The 25,540-nt window shown below is 37.8% G+C and overlaps 1 protein-coding gene across 11 annotated transcripts in view; it reads left to right on the top strand.

The window, feature by feature from the left end:
- SOX6 (SRY-box transcription factor 6) overlaps positions 1-25,540 on the top strand; it is a 369,094-nt gene that overhangs the window by 250,215 nt on the left and 93,339 nt on the right. For 8 of the 11 annotated variants that reach the window (XM_053944612.1, XM_053944613.1, XM_053944608.1 and 5 more), the window contains one exon: positions 18,965-19,088. In XM_053944612.1, the coding sequence (XP_053800587.1) occupies positions 18,965-19,088 (124 nt within the window). The remainder of the gene's footprint in view (positions 1-18,964; positions 19,089-25,540) is intronic. The other 3 variants (XM_053944609.1, XM_053944617.1, XM_053944618.1) reach the window with 1 other exon arrangement.

Here is a 25,540-nt window from a genome sequence, read left to right on the forward strand (position 1 = left end):
AGACATTACTCTTTATTTCTACCAAAGACATTAAATAGTTGTGTAGAACTTTCCCAGTTTTATAAAAAATATTTTTTTTTCCTGAGCCATCTAAATGGGAAAAAAAGAAGAAAATTCTGTGTATATTCAATGACCATTCATGGTAGCCCATTAATCTAACTATGATACAGAGTTGCTATAGCTCCAAGTGTTTTATACATTTGAAAAAAAACCCTTACATTAGAGAAGGATAAAGACTACAGAATATATATATATATTAAGGCAGTCCATATTTAATAAATATTTGTAGGTGCAAATGTCTCACTATTACAGAATCCACTTTTGAAATGATCTTTTATTTTTAAATGATCTCATGCCAGCCACAGGTACAGCCATATTTGTGGTTTCCTCCAGATACTGAATGATGCTCTGTAGTTGGGTCAAGCGCTCTAATGACATTTAACCATTGGAAAAGAAAGAAAACATTTGTGGTGTGAAACAACAGCACATACTTGACCCTCCAAAGTATATCCATTTATAAATGGATAAAAGTGACTATTTAAAGTTGTTTTATAAGGCAACCACTGTGCCGGCCAAAAACCCCTAATTTACTGTTTGAGAAAGCAAATGATGTGTGGGTACAAGAACATGCATTTTTTAAAAAAGATCTGTGGTGTTCCTTGTGTTGCATTTGATCTTAGTGGTGAAACAACAAACCCAAGTTTTAGGAGGACGATGCTGCCATCCTATTTTTAATTCACCATTATGTGTTAAAATAACCATTAGTGTCAAGTGAACAATCCCAGCCTTGCTTTCAATGGTTGCTCAGGTATTTCTTTGAAACCAGTTTATAATTTCTTTGTTTGTTTTGTGTGTGGGGGGGTGCAGCTGTAGATGTAGATTAGGGAGCTGGTGGTGCCTCAGTAACATTCCTTTCAGGGTCCTATTTGCTGTGGAGAAGAGGATGAATGAATGAGAGAAAGTCTTATTTCATCCCCTTTTCTGATCTCCTTATGCATATGGTAAGCTATATCAAAACTTTAGTTGTTTGCTGCTAAAGAAAGGCATGTTTTCACTTATCTTTGCTCCCCACTCAAACAAATATGGCAATGGCACCCAACCTGGTTTTGTTTGAATTTCTTTTTATGCTCTTTGACTTCAAGCCTAATTATAGCTTATAAATAGCTTATAAACATTAGTTAGTGTCAAAGTGCACTTGCTGCTTCCATACAGGTGAACTCTCCAAGGGTTATAAAATAAGAGAAGTTGATTGTTGTTAGGCAAAACAAATAGACACTGAAATGTGGTTTTGAGGCATGGGAGATTTTCAGAATGTCTTTTTAAACAGTCTGGACATGAACAAATTAGTTGAAGACAACTCCAGTAAAGATAGCTCTCTTGAACCATCTACAAGCCTTTTGTCAAAGAAAGCTGAACTATGACTAAATCTGTGAGTGGTATGAATTATTAGGTGATGAATTTTAATAGTAGTGTCCAGATGTAAATAGTGAAAGCATCCAAAATATTACTCAGCAGCTGCAAGAGCTATAGGAAAAGCTGACATAACAAATTTAGTCATTTCTTAATCACTTTCGTTAGGCAGTATTGTCAGTTCCAAGAGGCAAATTTTCATCTTGATTTACGCCTATAATAGAAATGGCTGAAAACTGAAAAGTTCTCAAAACTGTTTGCTTACAAAACACCTTTTAAGTCATTTTGGAAGCTTTCTAGTACCTAGAAGTAATGCTCCTTACACACGGAGAGTTAAAAAAATATGCTTTTAGACAGTTTATATCAACAAAGCATTTTTTTCTGCCTAAAAGAGTGGCCTTACCATGTGCACAAGTGGTAAAAACAGGTTTAAGTGTATTATTTACAGCTATATCAAAATTTATTAATTAGTTACCTTTGGTTTAAATAAAATTGATTGTTAAAGCAGAAAGTAGAGGTTGGTATGAATTCTATTCTGCAGCAGCTTTCAGATAAAAGAAGCAGTGACCCAACTCATTAGCCCTTTGATTTAATATATTGACACTTGGGTACGAATAATTCCGTTTAGTGGCTTCTGCTTCCCAGGGATCAATTTAATTAGTTATAAAATGTGACTTCATGTCAGGAGCCAGAAGAAATGCTGACGTTAAATAAAGTCATACGCAATTTAAACAATAAAGCTATCGATGCCTGGTTAAAAGTTAATGATGCACAAAAAATGGCTTAATAGAGACAACCTCAGCAATGAAAGTGATGGTAGGAAAATTAAGCTAAGTGGATGAATGAGAAATGGTGATGTTGTTGGATTGTTAAAACAAATTCATGGATGGCCCGATGGTTCATTTCATATTACTGTATGTTTCTGATTTAAATACATGTTTGAGGCTAAGCCTGTACTTTCATATTAGGAGTGACAAGAAGTGGTCTGAAATCTTTCTCTTTTAGATTCTAGAAAAGGACAAGACAATTTACCTGTGCACATTCATCTTTGATGTGTCCCCCTGGGATATCTTGGCATGACACAATATTTACCATAATGGCCTCCTATTTTAATATTACAAGTACTAATATTTGCACAGTTGGTTGAGACCCCAGTCAGGATCACTGTCATATTCTGGTAGGAGCTGCTTACATAGTGTACAAATAAGGAAGGATAGTTCATGCCCTGAAGAAGGGAAGAATTTAATGTTAAAGCACTATATCCTTTCAAAACCCATTTAATGCTGTAGATGTAATCTACTTATGTTATCTAAGTAGAGTAAGAGGGTTTAGTGAAGCAAATAACCCAGAAAACTGTGGGAGTTACAGTTTGCCCTTCCTTTTTCCTTCTGTCACTCCTTATGAACATACAGATGCACTAGAGCCCTTCAGAATTATGATTCCATTGTTTTCTCATCTCCTGGCCTGCTTTGAGCATGGCAAGGTAAAATCATTGATAAATGTCTTAAATAATAACCTGCAAATCCATATTCAGACACTGGGCCAAATTCATAAGAAATAATTCTTGTCTTTTTATGGATAGCACGCAAGGATTTTCCAAGTTGCTGTGTGTTGTTTCTATTTCTGTGAAACATTCAGTTTAATACTGAATTGATATGGCCACCTCTTTTAAAGATGTACAAACACTTAGATGAATATGCTGAATAGATGGTGGAACAAAAAATACAGACAAATATGATTTCTTAACTTAAGAATGTCTGTCTGACATAGGAAATATTATTAGAACTAGCACAGAAATCTTTTCATTTGCTTGTAATTTATCTCTTTTAAGATGAAACTGAAATTAGTCCACCTGTGAGGAAAAAAACTGGTATCAGAATGACCTGATGCTGAGCTAAGCCATGTTACGTTTCCTTTCGGGGCAGACAGATTCTGTTTAGGAAGACCAACTGTGAAAACTGACAGAGGCAATTAGATAATAATTTTTAACAATTGCACACAACCTGATTCACCCGCAGACTTCTGGAAAGCTCGAAGGGGAGCAGCAGGCAGCAGTTATTACCTGCTAAAAGCATTAACAGTAGCTACGGTAACTCGCTGAAGGATAGAGGGGATATGCCTTAGAATAAAACCTCTGTGTGTCAGAGGGATTTTCAGACTGCAAAAGAGTTATGTTTTTTTTACTAATGTTAGGCAAACTGTTTTGTCTTTGCATTGACTTTACATTGGCCGCAGCCTACACAGAGGGAACTGCTGGAAAAAAGGGGGACATTAATACTTTTTACTGTGTGCGGGCCAGCCAGTAGTTAGAGAGGGGGCCCATGTTTTCTTAGGGCTCAGATGGCAAAGCTAAGTATTCAGCCTACGGCAGGAAAAAAGTGCCTTTTTTGTTTTCTGGCTGGAGAGTCCAAGCATTCCCAAAGGAACACAATGAATGGCCCATTTTGTCTGACACTGTTTCGTAGACATAGAATTCTTGTTTTTTCATAATTATTCTTGCCCGTCACTGGGTGTGCACATGACATTTGAGCGTGTTTTAAAGTCTTAACACACTCATGTGCCTGCAATAAAGTTACTCATAACAATCCAGGCTTTCTGCAGACAACAGAGCAGGGTCTGTTGTTTTCACAAGTCACAGCAGCTGGGAGGCAATTGTGAAGACAACAGCTTAATCTAGCTGGAAAATACAGGAAGAAGAGAATATACACTCAATTTCCTTCCATATTATTGCAAACAATACAGAGGACTTTTTTTGTTGTGGCTTTTTCTTTTCTTTGCTGTGGGTGGTCTGACTGAAAATGTGAGTGGCTTAAAATACACTAGTAGATGTACTTTGAATTTTCAACTTGTTGCATTTCTGTGTTCATGCTGATGTGTCTAAATCTGTTAAGGGGTGAGAATATTAATCTACATGAGCACTTTAAAAGTCATACAATAGCAGCCTTATTTTGACCTCATCTACACAGTGTTTACACTGGTGTTGGTTTACAGCATATGTTGCAGTTGCTTCTGATTTACACTAGTATAAATGAAACCGGAACCAGGAACTTAGTAAAAATTTGGTTGCTGAAAACATCCATTTTAAACAACTTTATTGAAAGAAAAAATAGAGCTAGGCAGTCTTAGACATTTGAAAGTTGTGTTTTAGCTTCTGTGTAAAAGGACAAGGGCACTCAGCAATTTGTTTCTTTATTGCGTGCTTATGAATCTGTAGATCAATCATATTTGTAAATGCTTCATTTATTTCAGAAGCACATTTACAAACAAAGCATGCAATAAATTAACATGCAAACTCAGTTAAAAAGCATCATAAGGAGGCAGGGATCCGATAGTTTTTACCCTAGCTATATTTTCTGGTGAAGTTTTGTGAAATATTAGGGAAATTATCTTTTTTTTTCTTAATGCAAGGGATGAAAAATGAAAAGGAGCATATACTCCAGTTATTATGTCAACACCAGAAGGAGTAAAATGCAAATTAGCAGGAACCCTATTGCAGATGTGGGGGTAGCTTAGCAGTCACCATTAGATGTGGTTTCAGTGAGGGTAAACGTTCCTTTTAAAGAAGAGGTGATATTTATCCAATTGCAGTTAAGGTACCTTCCTTTCCTGCTCTTGGGAATGCTACATACAGCAGATTTCCAGTAACCATGGCAGACAACTCAGATGGGAAAGATTTTTATTATGCATAGCACAGAGGTTATAGTAGTGAGTACTAACAGCAAAAGCCAGTCAGACAGTGAGCATAGAAAACAAATGAGAGATTTGAACATGGCCCGGGCTTCCAGGAGGGAGAATGGAGATGTACTCTGAAAAAATACAATATGAATGCTGAGATGAGCTGGGTTTGTAGTGCTGTTTGTAACACAGCTGCAAACAGCCCAGTCCCACTGCAGTAGGCACCTGTGGGGCAGCAATACCAAGGATGCAGGTATGGGTGAAAGTGCACTGGGGATTCCTCTATTGCTCTGTTCAGCTGCAAAATAAAGCAGACAGATAGGAGTAACATCACAGAGACATCTGACCTATTCTAAAAAGCATGGATGGACATATCTGGGTCTAAGCATTAAATAATTTGTACACATTAATGACCAACAGTATGCAAAACCTCTTCCTCTGTTTTCCTTAAAATACATTACCACACCTCTCCCCTTCACATCCCTTAAAAATACAATACCAGTGTAGTCAAAAATAAGCATGTGGATTAGCTGGTCTGTGCATCTCACATTAATCCTGTTCAGCCCATTTGCCCTCAAATCTCAGAAATTCTTTATTGATATCCTATTTTCTTGTATTTTCTTGTATTTTCTTGTATTTCACTTTTGGAGTTAGATGGATTTATAATGAGAAAAAGAAAATGCAAATCCCAATAACCTAAAAAGTATTTTCAAAGGAGTACCTAAACTGAAATAGAAAATTTCATGCTGAAAAGTCTTATTACCTGGAATCATGGTGGAGAAAATCATGGACTAACAAAACAGGGAGTTTGGGTAAGAGAATTGTTTACTCTGAAAACACTTGAGTTCAGTGGGAGGCTTTTAGAAAATCACAATTTTAATTTGTTTCAGCTACATTTGTCTATCTTGAAAACCAGAAGTTTGTAGGAGTCCTCATTTTCTTGATGTAGTGATACTTTTATGTCTAAGCTTTTCCTGAATTTGTGACAATGACCATTCTAAAGACAAGAAAGCGAAATGTACTTCGCTATGGTCTCCTTTCTTATAATGGAAGTTTATTGACAGATTATGTGTGTCACTTTCTTGGTATCAGTTACCTAAAAAGGAGAATTTACTGCTGGGTGGCTACCTTGCATACAAGAAAATCTACCCTCCAAAAGAGACAAAGTGACAGTTAATGCTAAGAGTTCTGTAAAGAGACTGAAGGTGAGGAGTGAAGAGATTAAGGGAACGAGAAAAAAATTACTTGATAAATAGAAAAGACAGGAAGAAATCCAGCAATAATAGATGCGAGTAATAGAATGATTTTAAAACCATTTTCTTTTTGTTACTCAAGTAACTATGATTAGCCCAGCTGCCTTGCTGACTTCTTCACTCATCAGCAAACCTGTTAAATGTATCATGCTCAAAGTACAGCTCCTGATAAAGGTGGTCTGCCCAGAGTAAGTGTTGCAGAAACACAGGTTTTATGTGTCCCAGGAAGTAATTTAAATGGAGACTATCCAGGAGTACAGCAGGGGAATTGTATAAATGGATAGATCTAAGAACACAGAAATCCTGAGTGAGGGATTTGGGAAACAAGAGGAAACCATTTTCTACATACACACACACACACACATATATATAAACTTATGCATAGTTAAGATTATTTGTGAAAAATATATGTATAGAAATGTATTATAGAGATATGTACAGATCTGTCTATTCTATATTTACCTGTGTATACGTAGAATATGCTTTTATATTTATAACATGCAATACATAAACATAGCTACTCACTTATAAATTTATATATGTAAAGAAAGAGATACTTTTATTAAAAAAAAAATCTAATAGGAAAGCTTCTGCTTGTTAAGATATGTGACTTTATCATGGCAAGTACTACACACAAACTTCCACAGTCCTCTTTTTAGGAGAAAACAAATTTCCCTAAAGTCATCTTCAGTGTACTTAAATATTGTTAACATGTGGGCATGGTGCTGGAGAACTAAGGTGCTACAGGTACACACTCTGAAATATTTTGCAGTTGTTTCCTGTGGAGGAACACCAAACTGGAGTGCAGTAGCTTACAGGTAAACACAGATGTAAGAACTGGAACAGAGCAATTGAAAGAAGCTTCTTGTCTTCTGCTCTGATTTTGGAAGCCTATTTAGAAGGGTATTTTTGTAGAAATCTTTTTCTTGCTTCCTGATTACCCAACCCAATTACCAAAATTATGACAGGGGTAACTTTCTGGATCTGGCTGTCACTAGGACATGCCATTGCAGCTCACAATTTTGCAAGATTTTATTAACTTAGACTGATCTTTTGGACTCTCTACCACCAAGTCAGCCCTCATCCTTACTCTTAATTTTTTTTCTTTCTCTGTCTCTCTTTCATTCATCTTCCAATGAATAAAAGTTGTCAGCACTAACTAGTTCCTACTTTGGGAAAAAAGTAGCACTTCAGCTGCTCCTGCAAATTCTTTCACCCTCTGAGCAGTGATTAATATACAGGTTTAAGAAGAATATTTAAACAAAACATGGAAAAAAAAAAGAAAAGAGCAAATATGCAAGCTAATGGTGTACCCTGAGGTGAGCAAAATGCATTTTTTAACAAGCCAAGCATAGCAAAAAAGCTATTCTACAGTGAAATTAATAATTACCAGAAAGATTTGCTAGCATTATTGTTGTATCCTTTATGAGAATATGAGTAACATGTTTAAAAAACATGGGAAGGTGAATCAAAGCCCAAAGATTCAAAACGGTCTCTAATTTTTAATGTGAATTCTATTCATATGCCCCTGGTGCATAGACTGAAATACAGTCTGTGGATAACAACTGCCTTAGAGTGGTGCCACTTGACCTGAAAATTGTTTCTGTTCCTCTGGTAGTATGGATTTCTAATTTCCTTTACCATCCTGTTTTAACAAAGCTTTAAGGTAGGAGGGCATCTTAGTGCCACATGTAGTAGGTGCCTGGCTATAATACATGATTTCAGCTCCAAATATTTTCTGAAGGCAAGGTTTGTTTATTAACTGAACCCCATGCTGAGATTCAATCAATCTAATACAGGCTTAGTTTGAACATTCAAACGTATGCCCATACATCTTGGGCATATATCTTACATAATGATGTTGGCCCCAGACATCTTTCTGGGTTTGTTTAAGTCTGTTATGGATTCCCCTCATTATCCATGCTGTTTGAGGGATTCCCTATGGATTCAGCCAGTTATTCCATACTTTTTTAATTTTATGCCAAACTGAATGTTTTGAGTGGCAGCTCGTAGGGTAGCTCCCTTACAGCTTCCTCTCAAACCCAGACATGAATGCTGTGATTAAGGTTAAATAAAATAATATGGAAACCAACATGCTGCAAAAGGGTATGGAAGAGAATGTCCCAGGAGAGGCAGGAAGGGTATAGAAGTAATGTGAACGATCAAACATTAAGATGCTGATGACTCTTCCTATTTCTTTTCCTTTTAATTATGATTAACCATTAGAGCAACAATTTGGTGGTTTACAAGATCTTCCTTATTGAGCATCTGTATTAATAACACTGGGAAAGCTTATTTATTAAATTTCACTAGACTGAAGTGATATTTGAATATGCCATTCACTGAGCACATCTGTGTGTGCACACAACTCCCAGTAACATTAACTGGAGGTGCATATGCAGATCAGCAGAGAATGGTGTCTTAAACATAGAAATAAAAGAATGCTATGGGCCACAGTGTTCTTGGGAGTCTTGCTCCAATTGGAGTAAATTTCTGAGGCTCTCCTCCCCTTCTCATATTCAGTATATAGCACTCATTTAGTTCTTGTAGCAGAGTTTACTGGGAGTAATATATGGCCAGAAGAAATTCAGGCTAAAGGACAGGTTTTACTTATAAAGCCTTTGCATTATGGAAAAGGTTGTTTTCAATCTGTAAACTGAGATTTATAAACACTTAATTCATCAGTTCCCCGTGCATTTCATTTGAAATAAACAGCCAGCAATATTATTTTAAAATAAGGCAGAAGGTGTAACAAAAATGAAGTAATGTTTTGAGAAATAGGTGATTGATGATTAAAAAACAGAGAGAGAAGGGGTAGGGGGTGTCAGTCCGGCATTCATTAGTCAGGCAAAACTTCGGTTTGAGCATGCATTAATTCAGGAAGACCAGACAGTGTGTCTGGAAAATGATTCTTTCTTTGAGAAGTAGTCTCTCAAAAATATCCCCTTGTTTCTTAAAACTAAAGGCATCCTTTGACCGACTTAGTTGTTTTATAGCTATTTATGCTAGAGAAAACAAAAGAAACTTTAAAACCTGGAAACATAAACACCATTGAACCATCCCCTTTAAAAATAAAAAAAAAAAAAAAAAAAAAAAAGGGGGGGGGGGAGGGGGCTGGTGTGGAGGGGAGAGTGAGAAAAAAAAAGAAAGAAATCACAGTGGATGTTTTCCAGGAGGGCACATGCTACGCTGTGTTAAGGGGGCTAGTGTAACAAGAAGTCATCTATTCTTGATTTCTTGAGACAGCTAGAGCTTTGTGCCTTGTGTAGTTTCTACGTTTTAAGAGCTTGTTCTGTGTAGCAGAAATAATACAATATATGGGTTTAACCACATTTGTCTCAGCTAGACAGTCTGCTTTGTCAAAGATTGCTGGTACAACATAAACAAATTATGTGTTTGTAGCGCGTTTCAATGAAAGCCTATCTAACAGAGCGGAGATTGTGTTTCGGCAGCTGTAGATTTAATCTCCTACCTGTCAGTTAAAGCAGGCATTTCCTGAGCAGATAAGGCCTGGCTGCAGAGGGGGAAGCGGCCACAGCTGGACAAAGGGCCATTGTTATCGGCTCGGAGCCCGCACCGATGGCCCCATCCAGCAGGGCGGAGGAGCCGGCCCGCGGCGGCGGCTCCGGGCGGCCGCAGAGCGGGAGCCGCGGCTCCGCCGTGCGCTGCGGGCTGCACCGCCTGCCGGGGATCACCCACCCCGCCTGGGAGAGACTCCAACCTGACTCAGGACTCTGACCTGACTGCGAACATAGCATTTCACTGCGAGCGGCCGAAAGCGTGCCTTAAGTGCCGCTGGAGTTTTGACAAACTGGGGAAAGGCAGAAAATGGCAAGATTGGCGTTCCCTCTGGAGTGTCAGGATCCTCTGCAGAAAAGGCAGCACGGCAATGTGGTTTTATATCTAAGCCATAGATGTTGCTGGAATTTTAATACCTAAAGTTGGATAAGAAATACCCAGTGCTCGTTTTAAAATTTTTCTGATTTACTGCCTTATTTTACCTTTTTGTTTTGTTCTTTCACAATGTTTTTGTAGATTAATCATAAATGCTATAGAAGGTTGAGAAGCCCATAAAATCCACTGGAGTGCGACAGTTGGTGTAGGAAGCACGCGGGCTGTGTGGATGTCACTGGAAGTTTACAAACTCTGGAGCTTGCTCCCAAATTTGCAATAATTACCATGTACCAGCGGTGGCAATCACCTCAGTCATACTGTGTAAACACACCAGTTCCTTGGATCCTTTTCTGAGTAAAGATGGTCAGATCATGCCAAAATCTGAGGAATCCTAGGAAGAGATGGAACAAATTAATTTTTGCATGCAATAAGTATTCTGATTTGACTTTGATATCTAGACGCAGGAGTTTTCTGCATTAAGCTAGTTCTCCACATAATTGCCTTTGATAGCCCTTTGTGTTTTGATCTAAACACTCCATAAACATCATATGATTTCTGGAAGTTATCTAGGTTACTATTCTGCATTAAATAGCTTTCAAAAATATACAGGAGCAGGAATACTCTCACTGGATGTGAGTAACTCCTTTGACCTAGTCTCTTGAATATTATGCATTTAGGCTTGAGGAAAAATAGCAACACTTGCCTCTCTTTCTCTTTGAATTTATTCTTCTTTATTATAAATACTAGAAGAAATCAATCACACGACTGGGTGGAATGGGAAAAGTGTCTCTTTTTTGCACCTGTGTCCCACCTCCACCCCTGTATCCTGCAAGTGTTGGAGGGCTAAACTGTGCAGTGCTGGCATGGACCAGCTCAAAACTGCTTTTTCAACAGAGCAGGTCCCTCCTCAGCCCTAGCTCTGCACCTCGAGTGGCTCTTGGCACAGCTGTGTGGTGAGATGTAAAGATTTGCAAGCAGCAGATTACAATGGAATTGGTTCCTATCCACCACGCATCACCACTTTTGCCCCTGGAAAAGAAATCCAGGCCTCTTTGAGGGTCCTTCTGTGTAAACTGTAGCTGTAATACTCTCTCCTGAATGAGTCTTTGAGCTTGAATTAATTAATACTTGTAAAATATGTAGTAGTCCTTATGAAGTGACATTATAATATGGAATATCTGTGAAAATATAGACAGCTTTAAAAATAATATGCTGCTCAGGACAAAATTCTTCCAACAGTGAAGCAAATGTCAGAATTCCCATTTTTATTGCTGCCCCTCCTGAATTTCCAATATATTCTATATTTGCTTAAATATGTTCTTTTTTGTTGCACCTTTTTTTACCTCTACGGTGCAGAAGGATTTTTGATCAGTCATCAAAAGTTGGTTTTGTTTTTATTCCTACTTCTGCTGGACATACTCTTTAAAGTGAAAGACAGTATTTAGTAACCATCAGTTTTGTGGTCTGATATGACTTTTTTATACCATACATTGAGGGAATTAGTTTCATGTTAATAACTAGTGATTGTTAGTATTCAAAAAGAAGTATTCTGTCTTGAAAAGATATGTGGGGAGAAACTCTTCTTGAAAGTAGCAATACCATACACAAATTTTAAAGCATCTTTTGCTCTAAATATTTCCACCAACAGGAAATGTCAGTGTACTCCAAAATTTGCACATTTTGGTATCACCATTAAAACATAGCTAATAAGGGATTTCTAACATAATTTATATTTAGATTTGAACTGAAGTAATGGAGCTTTTGTGTAAAAAAATATCAACAAGTATCACTAGGCTGCAATATTTTTCTTATTTTGGTGTGAATAAGACAAGGTGCCAATGAGAAACATACATCTTCACTAGTCTTTGGAAAAATCTGAAATAATTGACTTGCTCAGTCTTCTGTGATGGCTTGGTGACCACTAACTGTGACAATTTGCATAATAGTCAACTCTTCACTTCTGTAGAGATAACTGTTTGTATCTGATTAAAATTAGGACTGTTTTAGTTCTCTTGACTTTTCCAGAAGTTCCAGTAATAGAGATTTGCTGTTATGCTTTAACCAAACAAATGCACACAGGGGGATAACAATATGCTGAGTTTATGCAGATTTTACAACACAAATCTGAATAAAATACCCACTAATAGACCCTTAAGGAGTAATAAACACACATGAATTTTCCTTAGTTGCACTTTAAAGTGATTTTAACATACTACTAGACCTTAACAATAATATTTAATTGACAAGATTATGCATTTGTATGGATTGAAAAGGTGGTAGATCTCTAATTCCAAATGAACCATAAATTCACTTTTGCATAACATGTTTTATTTATTTCTCTATAGCAGAGATGTTCTCCATCCCTCCTAGTGAGAGTTTCTTAAAATACAGACAATTTAAATAGATTTAATTACCATTTATCATACTCCTAACTCCATGAGATCATCCTAAGTTGAATTCTATATTTCCAGATAGTTAAGGAGCTAGATAAAAACAGGGCAACATAACGAGAAGCTAATAGAAATGAAATGATATCTAGTGTTTGAAACTGTTCTGTTTTCAGTGATGTTGTCAGTATCTTTCTGTAGCTTCCTTCTTGATTTCTCAAGTAGATGGAATTTAAGTTTATTTAATCTCAAGTTTCAAAGTGGTGAGGAAAAAACATAATAAAAAATAAGGATGCTCTATTTTGCTGTATAATCATGGTTGCAATTTTCACATTAATGTTGTGGCCACTGCAGTAGACTTAAATCTCCAAATCATGCTGATGCATTGGACAAATGGAAAAAATGATAGGGGAAAAGAAAGAAAATAGCAGTTACAATCCCTTTACAAATTCAATAGTGGGCTACGTATTTTTTTCCACAGTATTTACAGTATGAAATGTTCTCACTTTGCAAGTCTATGGTATCTTTTTTGCTGTTTATTTACCAACGCTTCCCCTGGGATCCCATCAGCAGACATTTTCTTTGTGGCTCATGTACTTTCACTGAGAGGAAACATTTTTCAATTAGACTGTAGATAATTAGATGGCAGATAAATTAGAACATAATATACCTCCCTATACAGATAGATCTCCAGCAGTTCTGTATTGCTAGCAGGAGCAGAAAGAAGTCTCTGAATAATTCTCAATGTGGGAGCTATATTGACATGATTTTCAGTGACCCAGCTATGACACAGTGACTAGGAGGTCACTTTGGATCTTCTGGAGCCCATCTTTTTCCAGTTGCCTTTCCTCCTCCTGCCAAGTCACTGGTGCTTCCCTGGGATTATTCCCTAGAGGGGGTTTCTCGCTGAATTGTTTGGGTCCACCCTCACAAATTGCCTTTACATCAAGGGATGTTGGGCGTTGATGGCCGCTAAGCCAAAGCCTGGGGAGTTTATCAGTTACATTTCTGAGAGCAAAGGCCCAGCCACAGTTGCATACAAAGTAGCCAGGTCCTTCATAACTGAACTGGACAGCTCACCCACCCTTGTGGCTACTTTGCTTCACCAGAACAGCACAAATAAAACAATCACAACATTTAACTATAACCAAAGACACTTAAAAAAACATTATTGTACAATTCCTCTGCAGTTTTTCTAAATAGATAATTTCTGGGACCATGAAAAGGGTCAGTGATGGCATGAGTTCATGACAATATTGGCAGAGTTGGGGAGGAGATTTAAGCTCAAACCTGCAGAAATCCTAGCATGTAGCTGCTTTTAACATTTACACAGTCCCTCTAACTTTCACATGTTAAGTTTTCATAAAAGAAGTCCCTACTTCTTTATGCAACATCTTGTTTGTGTTCTTGCAGCATCCCCCAAAATGACTTAGTCAAAATAAAATTTAAATTATCAAAACTTCTAATATTTCTTCTCTTCCAAAAAACAACAAAGCCCAACACTAGTTATTGAAATACATAAAAATCTGACAGTGATATAAAAGTAGCAGTGCCATGTATTGCATAGAGACTATTTAAAATGCAGCTGAAGTAAGTACATATCATATACAGGATATTTAAAATATTGCACTAAGAGTTCTGGGAGCACAAACACTTCTTTCAGTGCCATTAAGACTTATTTTAAAATGAATCAACCTAAAATATAACCTGTTGAGCTATCAGTTATGGCCACTACGTTCTATCATATAAACATTTTGAGCAGTCTGAAAATTCACATCTTTACTTGATATACTGCCATTACCTGGAAATCTATTACACTGTAGTTTCTAAATGAGAGACTAGAAAATTTCCAACACATTTTTACTATGGAAATTCAAAGCTCTGTGAGGGCTTAGGTTAAAGTTGTAGCCTGGGTGTGCCAATTACTCAAGAATTTAAGAAGTCTTAGGTTGAAATTAAAACTTAAACTATGAGAAGTCTAAACCTCCCTGTGAGAAATTATGTTCTCACAGTGGCTGCAACATCACACAAACAAAGGGTTCTGTTCATCCTATACTACAAAAAAAAAATGTCAATTCAGTAAATTCAAAGATTAGTTTCTCAGCTAACTTGTGCTGGAGCAGTCTGTTAGATTCAAAACAAATCTCAAGACTTCCACAGTTTGAGAACAGGGTCCAGCAATCTAATTGATTGGAGAAGGGGGTGGCAATAATTTTAAATAGCAAGGCTGGATTATTGTAAGCAATTAGAGCGTATTTAGCCATTCAAACTGCTTTATTCTAGTGCTGGATGTAATAGAAAAAAAAAGCTTTAAAGAAGGGATAAAAATGATAAAGATTGTGTTTGCTCTCGAGCAAAAAGATGGCACTTTTGCTCTTTACTGAAGTAGATTATGCAGAGAGAGGCAGCTTGCAAAGTTTGATCTTCTAAAGGAAGAGGAATTCATCTGCCATTATAAGGTGGGATTACTTCTGCTCTTGAAACCTGTGATCCTCACAGCTAAGCAGAAATGTGTGAGCTGCTTCTTTGCTTGCAGTGCTGCCACCCTTTTCTCTGGATGCCTTTACTTCTCTACTTGCAATGTTAGTTGTTGTAGAGGCAGTTTTGGTTTTTAAAGATAAAACTCTTCCTCCTCTTCAATCTCACTAAACGTGCTGTGCTCCTTATCCGAAAGAGGCAGATCATTTTAATTCAAAACATTATTTTTGTATAACATATCACTCTGGCTTACATTTTCCATGCAAAACACTAACTATCAATGACTTTTTAACAAGTAGGATTGTCCAGCCAATTTCTGAGATTATTACTCACAGAAGTGTGGGACAAAGCAGTGTAGATTTGCCCAGTTTATCAAACAGGCCACCAGCTTTTATTATTTCAGGGAGAATCAAACTGGAAGTTGCTTCTTGAACTAATCAGGGCTGATTTGCTCTAAAGTTGCTTCCTGACTTAGATCTCAGGCAAGGAAGTGCTGTAATCAGTTCCCAAGGGCCGTCAGAGTTGTGATGGGATATTAAAGGAATGGTACACTACCTTTAAAATGTTCCCTAATCCTGGCAGATTTTTCTGTTTAACACAGTTAACCTGAGCTTGTTGTATAGAAACAAAGATTAATTTCATGAGGTAGCTTTATGTAAGAGTTGAATGTACTTGAGGCAGCAGAACTGAATTTTGGAGAGAATATATTCTGGTCTCCTCCAGGGTTTGTAAATTCAGTTGAAAATGCAGACTGGCAGAATTGTTCAAAATCAAACATTTACTACCTGTCAAAAAACTCCCAAAAACCAAAAAATAACCAAACCCAAAAACACCCTCAAAAAAACCCAAAAAAACAACCAAACTTCATGAAAGAGAAAATGAGTCCCCCTGAGTGTCTCTGCATATTAGCTCATAGCATGGGCTCTGCCAAGTTACTCTCTGACTGTCTGCTGCAGATGCTCTTTCTCAAGTATTCTGAGTGAGATCTTTAGTGCAGGTCTTTGGGGACAATCAATAGCACCTGTTCCTCACAAGACAGCAGCCCAGTTAGTCCATTCATGTATCTTTAATGAAGCTCTGGGGCAGATGGCAAAAAATGGCATCATCAGCGACTTAGCACAGAGGAGACAAAAGGGGAAAGTGCCGATCCAACAATGGGGTATTTTTACGAATGGGAAGAGACAGAGTCAGAGTGTTTCTTGGGCATCTGCTCCCGTCTTGGTTTTCAGAAAGACCTGAGGAACATCTCAGCAATTAAAATTTCTGGGCATGTAGCCGATTTTATGAAGTACACCAATCAACCCCTCCTCCCAATTTCTCCACCCCGCCCCCCCCCCCCCCCCCCAGTAAAATCAAACCCATCATCTTTATAGTAATAAAACCCTCAGGAATAGAAACTGTCAGAAATTAAGAAGTTAACTGGATATTTTTGCATTCATTTTATGTATTTAATAGCTCTGTGATCAGTGATACTTTTACATTCTCTTCCTTTTCAGTGCTTATTTGTGCTTTTTAGTTGACCTGTGCTGAAAATGGATACCTATGTATAAAATAATTCTGTGTGAAATCAACACTTACATAGGAATAGCATTTCATATGTGTCAGAGGGAAGACCTGTGGGAGGGAATGAGGGAATGGTGGCCTTTCAGTATGAGCTTTTTTCAGTCTATTTAAGTCTCTTAACTGTAAATTCAAACTTACAGCCAAAATGTAACCTATAGTCAAATTTATGCTGATTTATATAGACTGAAGACCTGCTCCTGAATTCAGAGTAGGAAGAATAGCAGATAGCCAGAACTTGAAATGGTAATTCCCCACACTTACAGAAGTGCTTTTATTTGAGTTTAAGCAAAATCTATACAGCTGAGTAGATCAAAATCTACAGGAATGCATTGTAGGATTTGGTTATGATATGTTTCAAATTATCTTTATGACACAATGGAGTGAAATATTGCAGTGGGTGTGTTTGCACCTTCACTCAAACCACAGCACTCTGATCTCTTCTGTGTCTTGTGAGACTGTGTTGGAGTCTTGTACCTCTGCAGCTCCATGTAAATACTTTATGTGGGGGATATTTCTTATGAGTTTGGCTCCATTTGATTAGATGTAATTTAGGAACTACTACAAATTTTTGCAAGTTATATTGCATTGAATTTCTTCCTGTGCAGTTGCTTCTATCAAACAATGCCTGTGGTTTTCCTTTGCTGTGCTCCTGTAGAGCCGACGTATAGAAACACTAGGCAGCAAAACCAGCACCATATTACCAGAGCTGAATGCCTCTTCTGGGCGCATGGGGATCAACTCCAATCTGACCAAGTTTCATGCATAACTTCAAACACACAGCCAGGCTTACCTCAGCTAAAATGAGAGAAATAGCTGCGTAAAGCTAGTTTCTTTCACGCCCCAGTGCCATAGCAGTAATTGCACAAAGACCTTTTTATTATAAGTTGATTTTCCTGAGGAATGGATTCAAAAAATACTGTAAAGTGTTTATTTTTTGCTTGGCCTTTATTAACCTCCATCTTGAGGCTTTCCCAAGAGAAGAGTTGTTGGTAAATTAACCCTCATAGACACACACAGTAGCATTTCTGCACTGCATCAATGGTTGTGAAAGTAATGGGGATATGACAAGAAAATTTGGCACTATTTAAGCAATGTCATAGGTCAACATATGGGATTTGACCAAGAAAGTTTTCAGGAATTAAATGCAAAAAATTGCTTGAAGTGTACTTTAAGTTTTTAATAGTGTTTAATTCCACCGATTTATTGTACAATGAGGGAATTTTTTTTCTGTCTAAACCCCCATGTTTTCCTACATTTACTAGCTTTGATATATAAAGTATTATATGTTTGCTTAAGTGCTAATCAGAAAAATTATAGTCAAACCCTTGGGTATGTCTGGGATTAAGAAATGATGATAAAAATTCTTTGAGATCCTAGCCACTGTCTCTGAAACACAGGTACTGTAAATTAAGGAACTAGGAAATTACCTTGTGGTAATCATCTTATCACATAATTCTCTATATGTTGAATACAAATGCTAGTATAAGGAGAAGAATTTTTTCCTTTGTGCATGTTTGTGGTTTTTTGATACATTTATTATGGTCAAATTAAATTTGATATAGTAGGTTTTGTTCTGAAATGGTCTCTGAATGCAGCTCTATAATTACCAAGCTACATGATAGCACATAAAGCTGTAAAACTGCTTAGACAGACAAGTAATTTATTTCTTATAGTGAGGTGTGTGTGGAAAAGTACGTTAGTTTGTATAGGAGCCAAAATGTTGAAGCCTTAAATCTTAAGAGTTGTGGTGTTGACTAGAAGGCTCTTTAGTACTCTGGTGAGATTTTGAAATAACATACCTTAGTTGATGGTATTTATGTGAACCATGTTGTAAGATCTCAGAATTAAAATTTTCCTAAAGTTGCTAAAATCTGAACATCAAAGTAGATACTGCAGTGTTAGGTTGCTTCTAAATGCTCATCGCTGTGTGACCAAAGATGAGAAAATTTGTGAAAAATGAATAGAAATACATACCACACTACTTTTAATAAAAACCTTGGTGTGTTTTCTACCTTTTTATCTTGTGCCAGGGCAGGGAATGCTAATTAAAAAAACCCAAAACAACGTAATAGAGAACCAGGAAGGAGTAGGGAAACATGCAGTTCACTGAGACTGTTACACCTTTGACACTGAGGGAAAACAATGTTTGTGAGGGCTTTGATGTGATAATGTGAAGTTGGCAGGGATTGCATTAGGGTGAAGGTTCCGGGGGACTGTGTGAACGCAGGAACACTATCAGTGTTGGAGAAATACCTGTCAAGACAAATTTGTGCTATTTCTGATCAGAGGCTGTCTTCTGTTTAGCAGGTTCAGGGTCACATGCCTCCGCTCATGATCCCAATTTTTCCACACGACCAGCGGACACTGGCAGCGGCTGCTGCAGCCCAGCAGGGATTCCTCTTCCCCCCAGGAATAACATACAAGCCAGGTAAGCTCACAGGGATGCGAGGCTGTTGCGCATTTTAAGACATGTACGGTAGTTTCTTGTGTGATCTGTCTCATACAGATGATACACAACAGGCATAGCTGATTGGAAATTATGTGGAGCTTTTGCAACTCCACTTGAAAAAATACTTCTGGATTGAAGGAGGTGGATAGACTATTGGTTATTGAACATCATGATTTTTTTAAACTTAATTTCCACAAAGTCATTTGCTTCAAATATAGTGGCCCACTTGCCTAGCAATTTGCATCTGGTCTGCCCTATACAAAAACTACATGTCTTTAATTAGTTCTGTTATCTTCAGAATATTTGTTTTTCGTGGCAAAATTCTTTTTTGTTTGATTTCAGTCTGATTAATAAAAGGTTTCAGTAGTTCAGTTCCAGTCATCATTCAGACTCCTAATAGGTCACATAACCTTGCAGTGAAATATGTTTTGAGATGATTTAGCAAATGCTATGATTTCTTTCTTTTTTTCCCTCTGAGTTTACAGGACTCCTGGGGAATTCAATTAGGGATATAATGGTTTGAAGCTACTTTCAGAGCCTCCTTGTAAACAGGGCTTTAAATGTTTAAAGACACTTTGCCAAAGGAATTCAATGTAGGAAGATATTTAAGTAAATAAAAGTCAACCTTATTTTCATTTGTACATTCTTTGTAAGTGACCTCAGTCCAGAAGCAGCAACCTTATTTTGCTCATTAATAGTATTCTCTGTCAAGCTGCCTTTAGCATATTAACCTGATAACTAATAATTACAAAACATAAATAACAGGGTTTTTTTATTCATTAAATATGAAGTGTACAAAGTAAAACATTGATCCTGTTCCCACTGATATTAGTGGTGATTTTGCTGGTGACTGTGATAGGAATGGGGTCAAATCCAATGTAAAGCCTCATAATAGATGATGATGCTAATTAAAAGCCAGGTTGAACCTAGAATCTTTTCTAGCAAGTTTACTTAGTATGAGATGAAATGAGGCCAAGCAGGATTTCAGCAAGTATTTCCATTTGTCCCACTCCCTTCTGTCTCTTTAGTCCAGAGACGTTCCTCTTTAAACACAGTTTTTTGTCTAGCTATCTTAATTTCAGGTTTTGAAATCCCAAAGTTCTTGTCTGATTTGACAAACTGCACAACCATCACTACCTCACAGCAGTTAGGGACCAAAGACAAAGGGTTGCCAGCTGTAGAAATTGCCTAAAATGCCCTGGCTAATTCTTACTTCTCACAGTCAAGAGAAAGCACATGCTTTCCTTGGTTTTCCTGTTTTAATCTGAGATGCTTTCTGAGTAGTGACCATTAGTAATTCAGCTGATGGTTGTGCTGCCCCCTGAAAGGCATTATGTTCAATCATGTTGTGTTAATTTTGGCTCTGTAGAATTCTTGGTACAAAAATGACTTAGGAAAAAGCCTTACCAGCACGTTTTCCTGAACATGACCAATTTTCTGGATGTATTCTACAGTGTTCCTCATAATACCTATCTAACTTGATCCCACTGGCCTCCTAACAGGTGGTGGTATGGCTCTAGGGCATTTCTTTACTTCCAGGCATGCAGAAAGAGAGATATGTAAGAAAAGTTAGAAGAATGAAATGCAGGAAGAAGCCTAGGACTAGATATCTTGGAAAGAAGTGATGCTGTTTGCTGATGTTAGTGGTTTAATTCCAGATGATGCTAGTAAAAGTCACAATTATCTGGTTATAACCAGTGTCTTTAAAGGAGTTAGAATTTATATCTTTATATATATATATATTTATATATTTAATATATATATTTAATTCTACTGCATGTTTGGCAAAGGTAGCTGGGCAGGTCAGTAGCTTCTGTCAGAGACATATTATGATTAAAAAAATGCTGTTAACTACACTTGGTATTGATTAATTCCTATTTTTGGCACTCTCGGCACAGTAGTTAAGGAATTAATGAAACGGGAGATTAAGCTATACTCTTTCATAGAGAGGGTTCTTCAAAGTCATTTCTGAGGAATATTTATGAACTTGACTGCTACTACCTGTACTCTTTTACTTTTGTGAGAAATGAAACTTTCACCTGCAGAACTGTCAGGTTAGGCTTGCTCATACCTCTGAGGGAAGACAGGATTAACCCTTCAGATGCTTACCATTTTCTTTTAGGTTACAGGTTTAGCTTCTGTTATATTTTACTGCATTTTGACATTGGCAAGACTGGGTTTTGACCCTGCCAGTTTTACTTGACATTCAGAAAATACAGTGAGAAGCATTTCAATAATAGCAGCATTGGGGACTAAGTAAGTTTGGAACTGACTGTGTCATTTAGGGAATGTTGAATATTGTGCACAGTCACTTAATCTGCTTTGCTTACAAAACAGGCTAGATATAAGCTGGCTCCAAAGTGGGAGCAGTGCATCAGTGTTAGTGTAACAAGCCAGCCAGGATGAGAAGTCCTGCCTTGGTGTACAAGCAGGGGTATGATTACGTGTCCATGTCCATGCAGAAATATTTTCCTGGGCTAAATTGGGAACCAATATCATGGCTGTTTAGTTCAATGCCAAGGCAGCACTTACCAAAAACAAAGCTGTTGCAGATTTGCACACCAACGCTAGGCCTTGGAGGAATAAAATGGTATTCTTTAGCAAAATAGAGTAGTTTGTACACTCAGCTGAAGGTCCTGTAGAAGAGAGGAGCATTTATTAGGTTCTGAGGCCCTTCCAGTACATGTCTTGCTGCTCATGAACTTCTGAGATCAGCAAATCATTTGGAGCAGGAAACTTAAGGACTTGCTGATATATAGCTATGATAAAGCCTGACAGGAGAAACCTTCCTTCTGCCTGACAGAATCTATAACATTGAGATGGCTGTAGCCCTCCCCCCACAGTATTTTGGAGCTCTAGGAGGTGAAACAGGCCAAAGTTAGCAAGTGCTGATGACAAGTAATAATTGCATTAGAAAAAAAAATCCCCAAAGTCCCATGCTTCCTATGTATCTCAAAGTCATGTAATATAATTTTCCGGCATGGTAAGTACTAATTGAGAAATCAGAGCTGCATAGACCACCTAATTAATTTTTTATACATATTTCAGTATTTATACTGTATACCGGATTAATTAAAACTTGAGGGCGCTGTGCATCTCAAATGACTGTTGTGACTATTGACCTGCAGGCATTTGACGAGTCTTGTAGAGTACCTGGTTGTGGGGGTTGCCACTTATTCCAGGGGGAAGCTGAGAGTGGCAGCTGTTAGGAAGCTAATACTTGCCCAGAGATGCTACAAAGTTAATAGAATTATTTTGCATTCCGAGGAGAGCAAAGCAACTGCTCTGGCTGTGACCACTACACTTACTGCTTGGAACTGGTGGGCAACATGGGTACCATTATACCTCCTCTCCCACTGCAATTTTCCCTTCATTTAGCTAAACACATGCATCCAGAAAGACTTAGTATCCTTGAACATGATTATTTTGTCCCCATTAGTGCCCTGGGTCAAGATGACAAGGCAGTGAGTAGGAGGAGGAAGATAAGGATAAAGGAAAGGCAGTTCCCTCCACCATCTTTCAGTGACTAAAGCATTACTTCAGTCAAGTTTTGTGGCTGAGAGGATACAGGGAAGCAGGATGATGATGGAGTAAAGATATAAAGCAATGCTAGGTAGGAGCCAGGCCATAAGTTGAGCAGATCTCAAACAGAGCTAGTTTGCTCTAAGCAGAGAGTAGAGGGCTAATGACCATGCCAGTTGCATAATGGCAGCCCATGGGACTTCAAAATGTATGATCACTTTTGCTTAAAAATGTCCTGCAAATGTTTTGCATTGTACCATTTCTTTGCCAGATCTGGATAGTATCTCTCAAAAACATTATTGAAAATAAAGACATTGAGTAGACTAAAACTCAATTTAGACAGGTTTGTTGAATGATATGCTGCAATGTATTTCAAAGCTTTTTTTTCATATTTTGTACAAGAATGGCATAAAGCCCATGATTAGAGCATTTAGCTTTATGCACAAAAATAATTTACAAGAGATTTTGCTACACTACAATGCAATGTGAAAATGGAAACTCATTTCCTAGGCTGGTGGCAGAAGTCAACATTTTGGTCTGATTTCTGCTTCTAGTTGCACTGGGGCAAATCAGAGAAAGTAATATTATTAGGGAAAGCATGACAAACAAAACTGTCAGGCTTATTGTCATCAGGCTGGAATTCAGAACATTCCAATAGTGTGAAATATTCGCCATCGAACTAATTAAACTCCTTGATTACTGTAACTAATCCACATCACTCACACACTCTTAGATTTCTCTGATATCTGACATTGCAATTTCCATTTGGAGTAGGTCTTTCAGAAGTTTTTTCCTAAAGCTCTAAGGTGGTTTAGATTTTCCATATGTAAGTATTCTCTTTTTAGGTAAGTAAGTAGGCTGCTCTTCCTCCTGGCAGGTGAAAACAGGAGGCACACACCAAATCCACTGTGTACTGGGTTGCCCATGTGTGTTTTCATGGCTTCATGAATCCCTTTTCTAATGGAAATTCCCCAGGGCTGAGGGAGTCGTGTCCCCTGTTGGGTTTTACTTGGTTGGAACAAGGACTTTGAAACCTCAGGATTTGTTGTAGCAATCATATGTGCATCAGTCCTAAATAATGATGTAAAAGCTGGAAATGATGGCAGGCAGCTGGATATTGTCAGGTAGGACTTCGCAGTGAAATTTCATAGTTTTGCAAACATTACTTGCAGACAGAAAATTGTGGGGGAAACTGGTTTTGCTGCAACATGAGAATGGCAATAAGGCAGAGCTGCAGCAAACCCTACCCAGGATAAAGGCACAACTGAAGCAGTGCCATGGGACAGGGGAGATGCTCCACAGTATTCCCTTAGGATGCTACCTCTGTTTACATCTTCCTCAACCCTGATGGCTCTGGTCAAGCAAAATTCAGGCCCCGTGAGGAATACCGTGGGAACGTCCATCTCTCTCCCTGCAGTATCCTGACAACACCTGAGGTACGCTTTGCTCCATCTGTCCATAATGTCTGGAAGGATAGAGCCCTGGAACTGCTGACTTCTTGCAGCTCTTCCAACTCCATTTCCTCTCATTCCGTGACTGTGAAGAGACAATCCCAAAATGGTGGGAACATCATCAAGCCAAAAGCTTTGTAACTCAGATGAGGAGAGCCAGTTTATGTCTTACAATTGTGTTTTAGGAAATACTGATAATAAGGCAGCATCTTCCCCCTACTCTGGGTCTCACAAAACCCAGACATCCTTCTTTCCTCGCAGCTCACAAAGCCTTGATCTGGAAGGTAAATCTATACATCCTATAAATAAAGTCTGCTAAGGTTCATCTCTTCATCCAAGACAAAAAAAAACATTTACATTATTTCTGTGTAGAATAACACAGCACAATTGCTCACTGCTTTTATTCATTTGGAAATGTTGCTCAACCTGACAAATGAAACAGAAGTCTGGCATAATTTTCCATGGCTTGTAAACACCAATTTATATATAAACAACAGCAGCCAAATGTAAATAGACAATCATCACAGCAAGGAGATTGAAAAGATCAGTTTGCAAAACATGACAGATTTTCTTTTTCCAACATTCTTCTTACTCCTGGTTATCAAAAGCTAGCACACACCAGCACTTAAGGCAGACCTGTTTGAACATGTCCTCCTGCCCTTTGTACAAATTTAAAAGAATGGATCCTCACGCAAGCATTCCAAACTGAGAAACAAATTTGGAAAAAATTGTTACAATACTTTGACTGAGCTATGGAGGAGCTTCTTGATCCATTCTTGCACTGAGAAAATGAGAGGGGGAAATATGTACCTCCATAATTAAAAATTAAATCCAGAGCACTCCTTGCATGCTCAGTTTGCTCAAGGGAGAAAGAAGTACTTTTGCTCTGCTTTTACTCCTTGGTGTCAACAAAGTACTCCAGAGCTGAAGGAGTATTAATTTTTCTTCTCAGCACAAAGATGCTGCTGACATACCAGGACTTAGCCATAATTTAACATATTAAAATAAGGGTGAAACAGGACAGTATTGGGTTTTAATAACAGATAAATGGCATAACTCTATGAATATTCTTCTTCCTGCAACAAAAGACAGCACTGCAGCCAGTAGGTGAGCAAGACAACAGTACAGGGTGTGGTGAAGATACTATTAAATTAACTGTGAAGCCAAAAACTCTGTGTGTGTGTGTGTGCATGTGGGTATAAAATATCTGGCTATTTCAAACCATAGGAGCATGACAGCTGTGAAAAAGGAGTGCCGCAGGGAATTCTTTTAGAGTTTGATTTTTTAAAATATGTTTGACATGGAAAATGTTTTAGTACAAATAAAGCAACTGGTATTGAACTTAAAAAGTGTATGCGGAGGGGGAGGGAGAAAGAAGAGATTGCTGTGTGGAACAGGGATGAATAATTCATGATATTTAAAGAAAGAATGCCTCCGAAATGTTCTGCAAGGCAGTCC

Source organism: Vidua chalybeata, chromosome 6, assembly GCF_026979565.1.
Source record: "Vidua chalybeata isolate OUT-0048 chromosome 6, bVidCha1 merged haplotype, whole genome shotgun sequence".
Taxonomy (NCBI): Eukaryota; Metazoa; Chordata; class Aves; order Passeriformes; family Viduidae; genus Vidua; species Vidua chalybeata.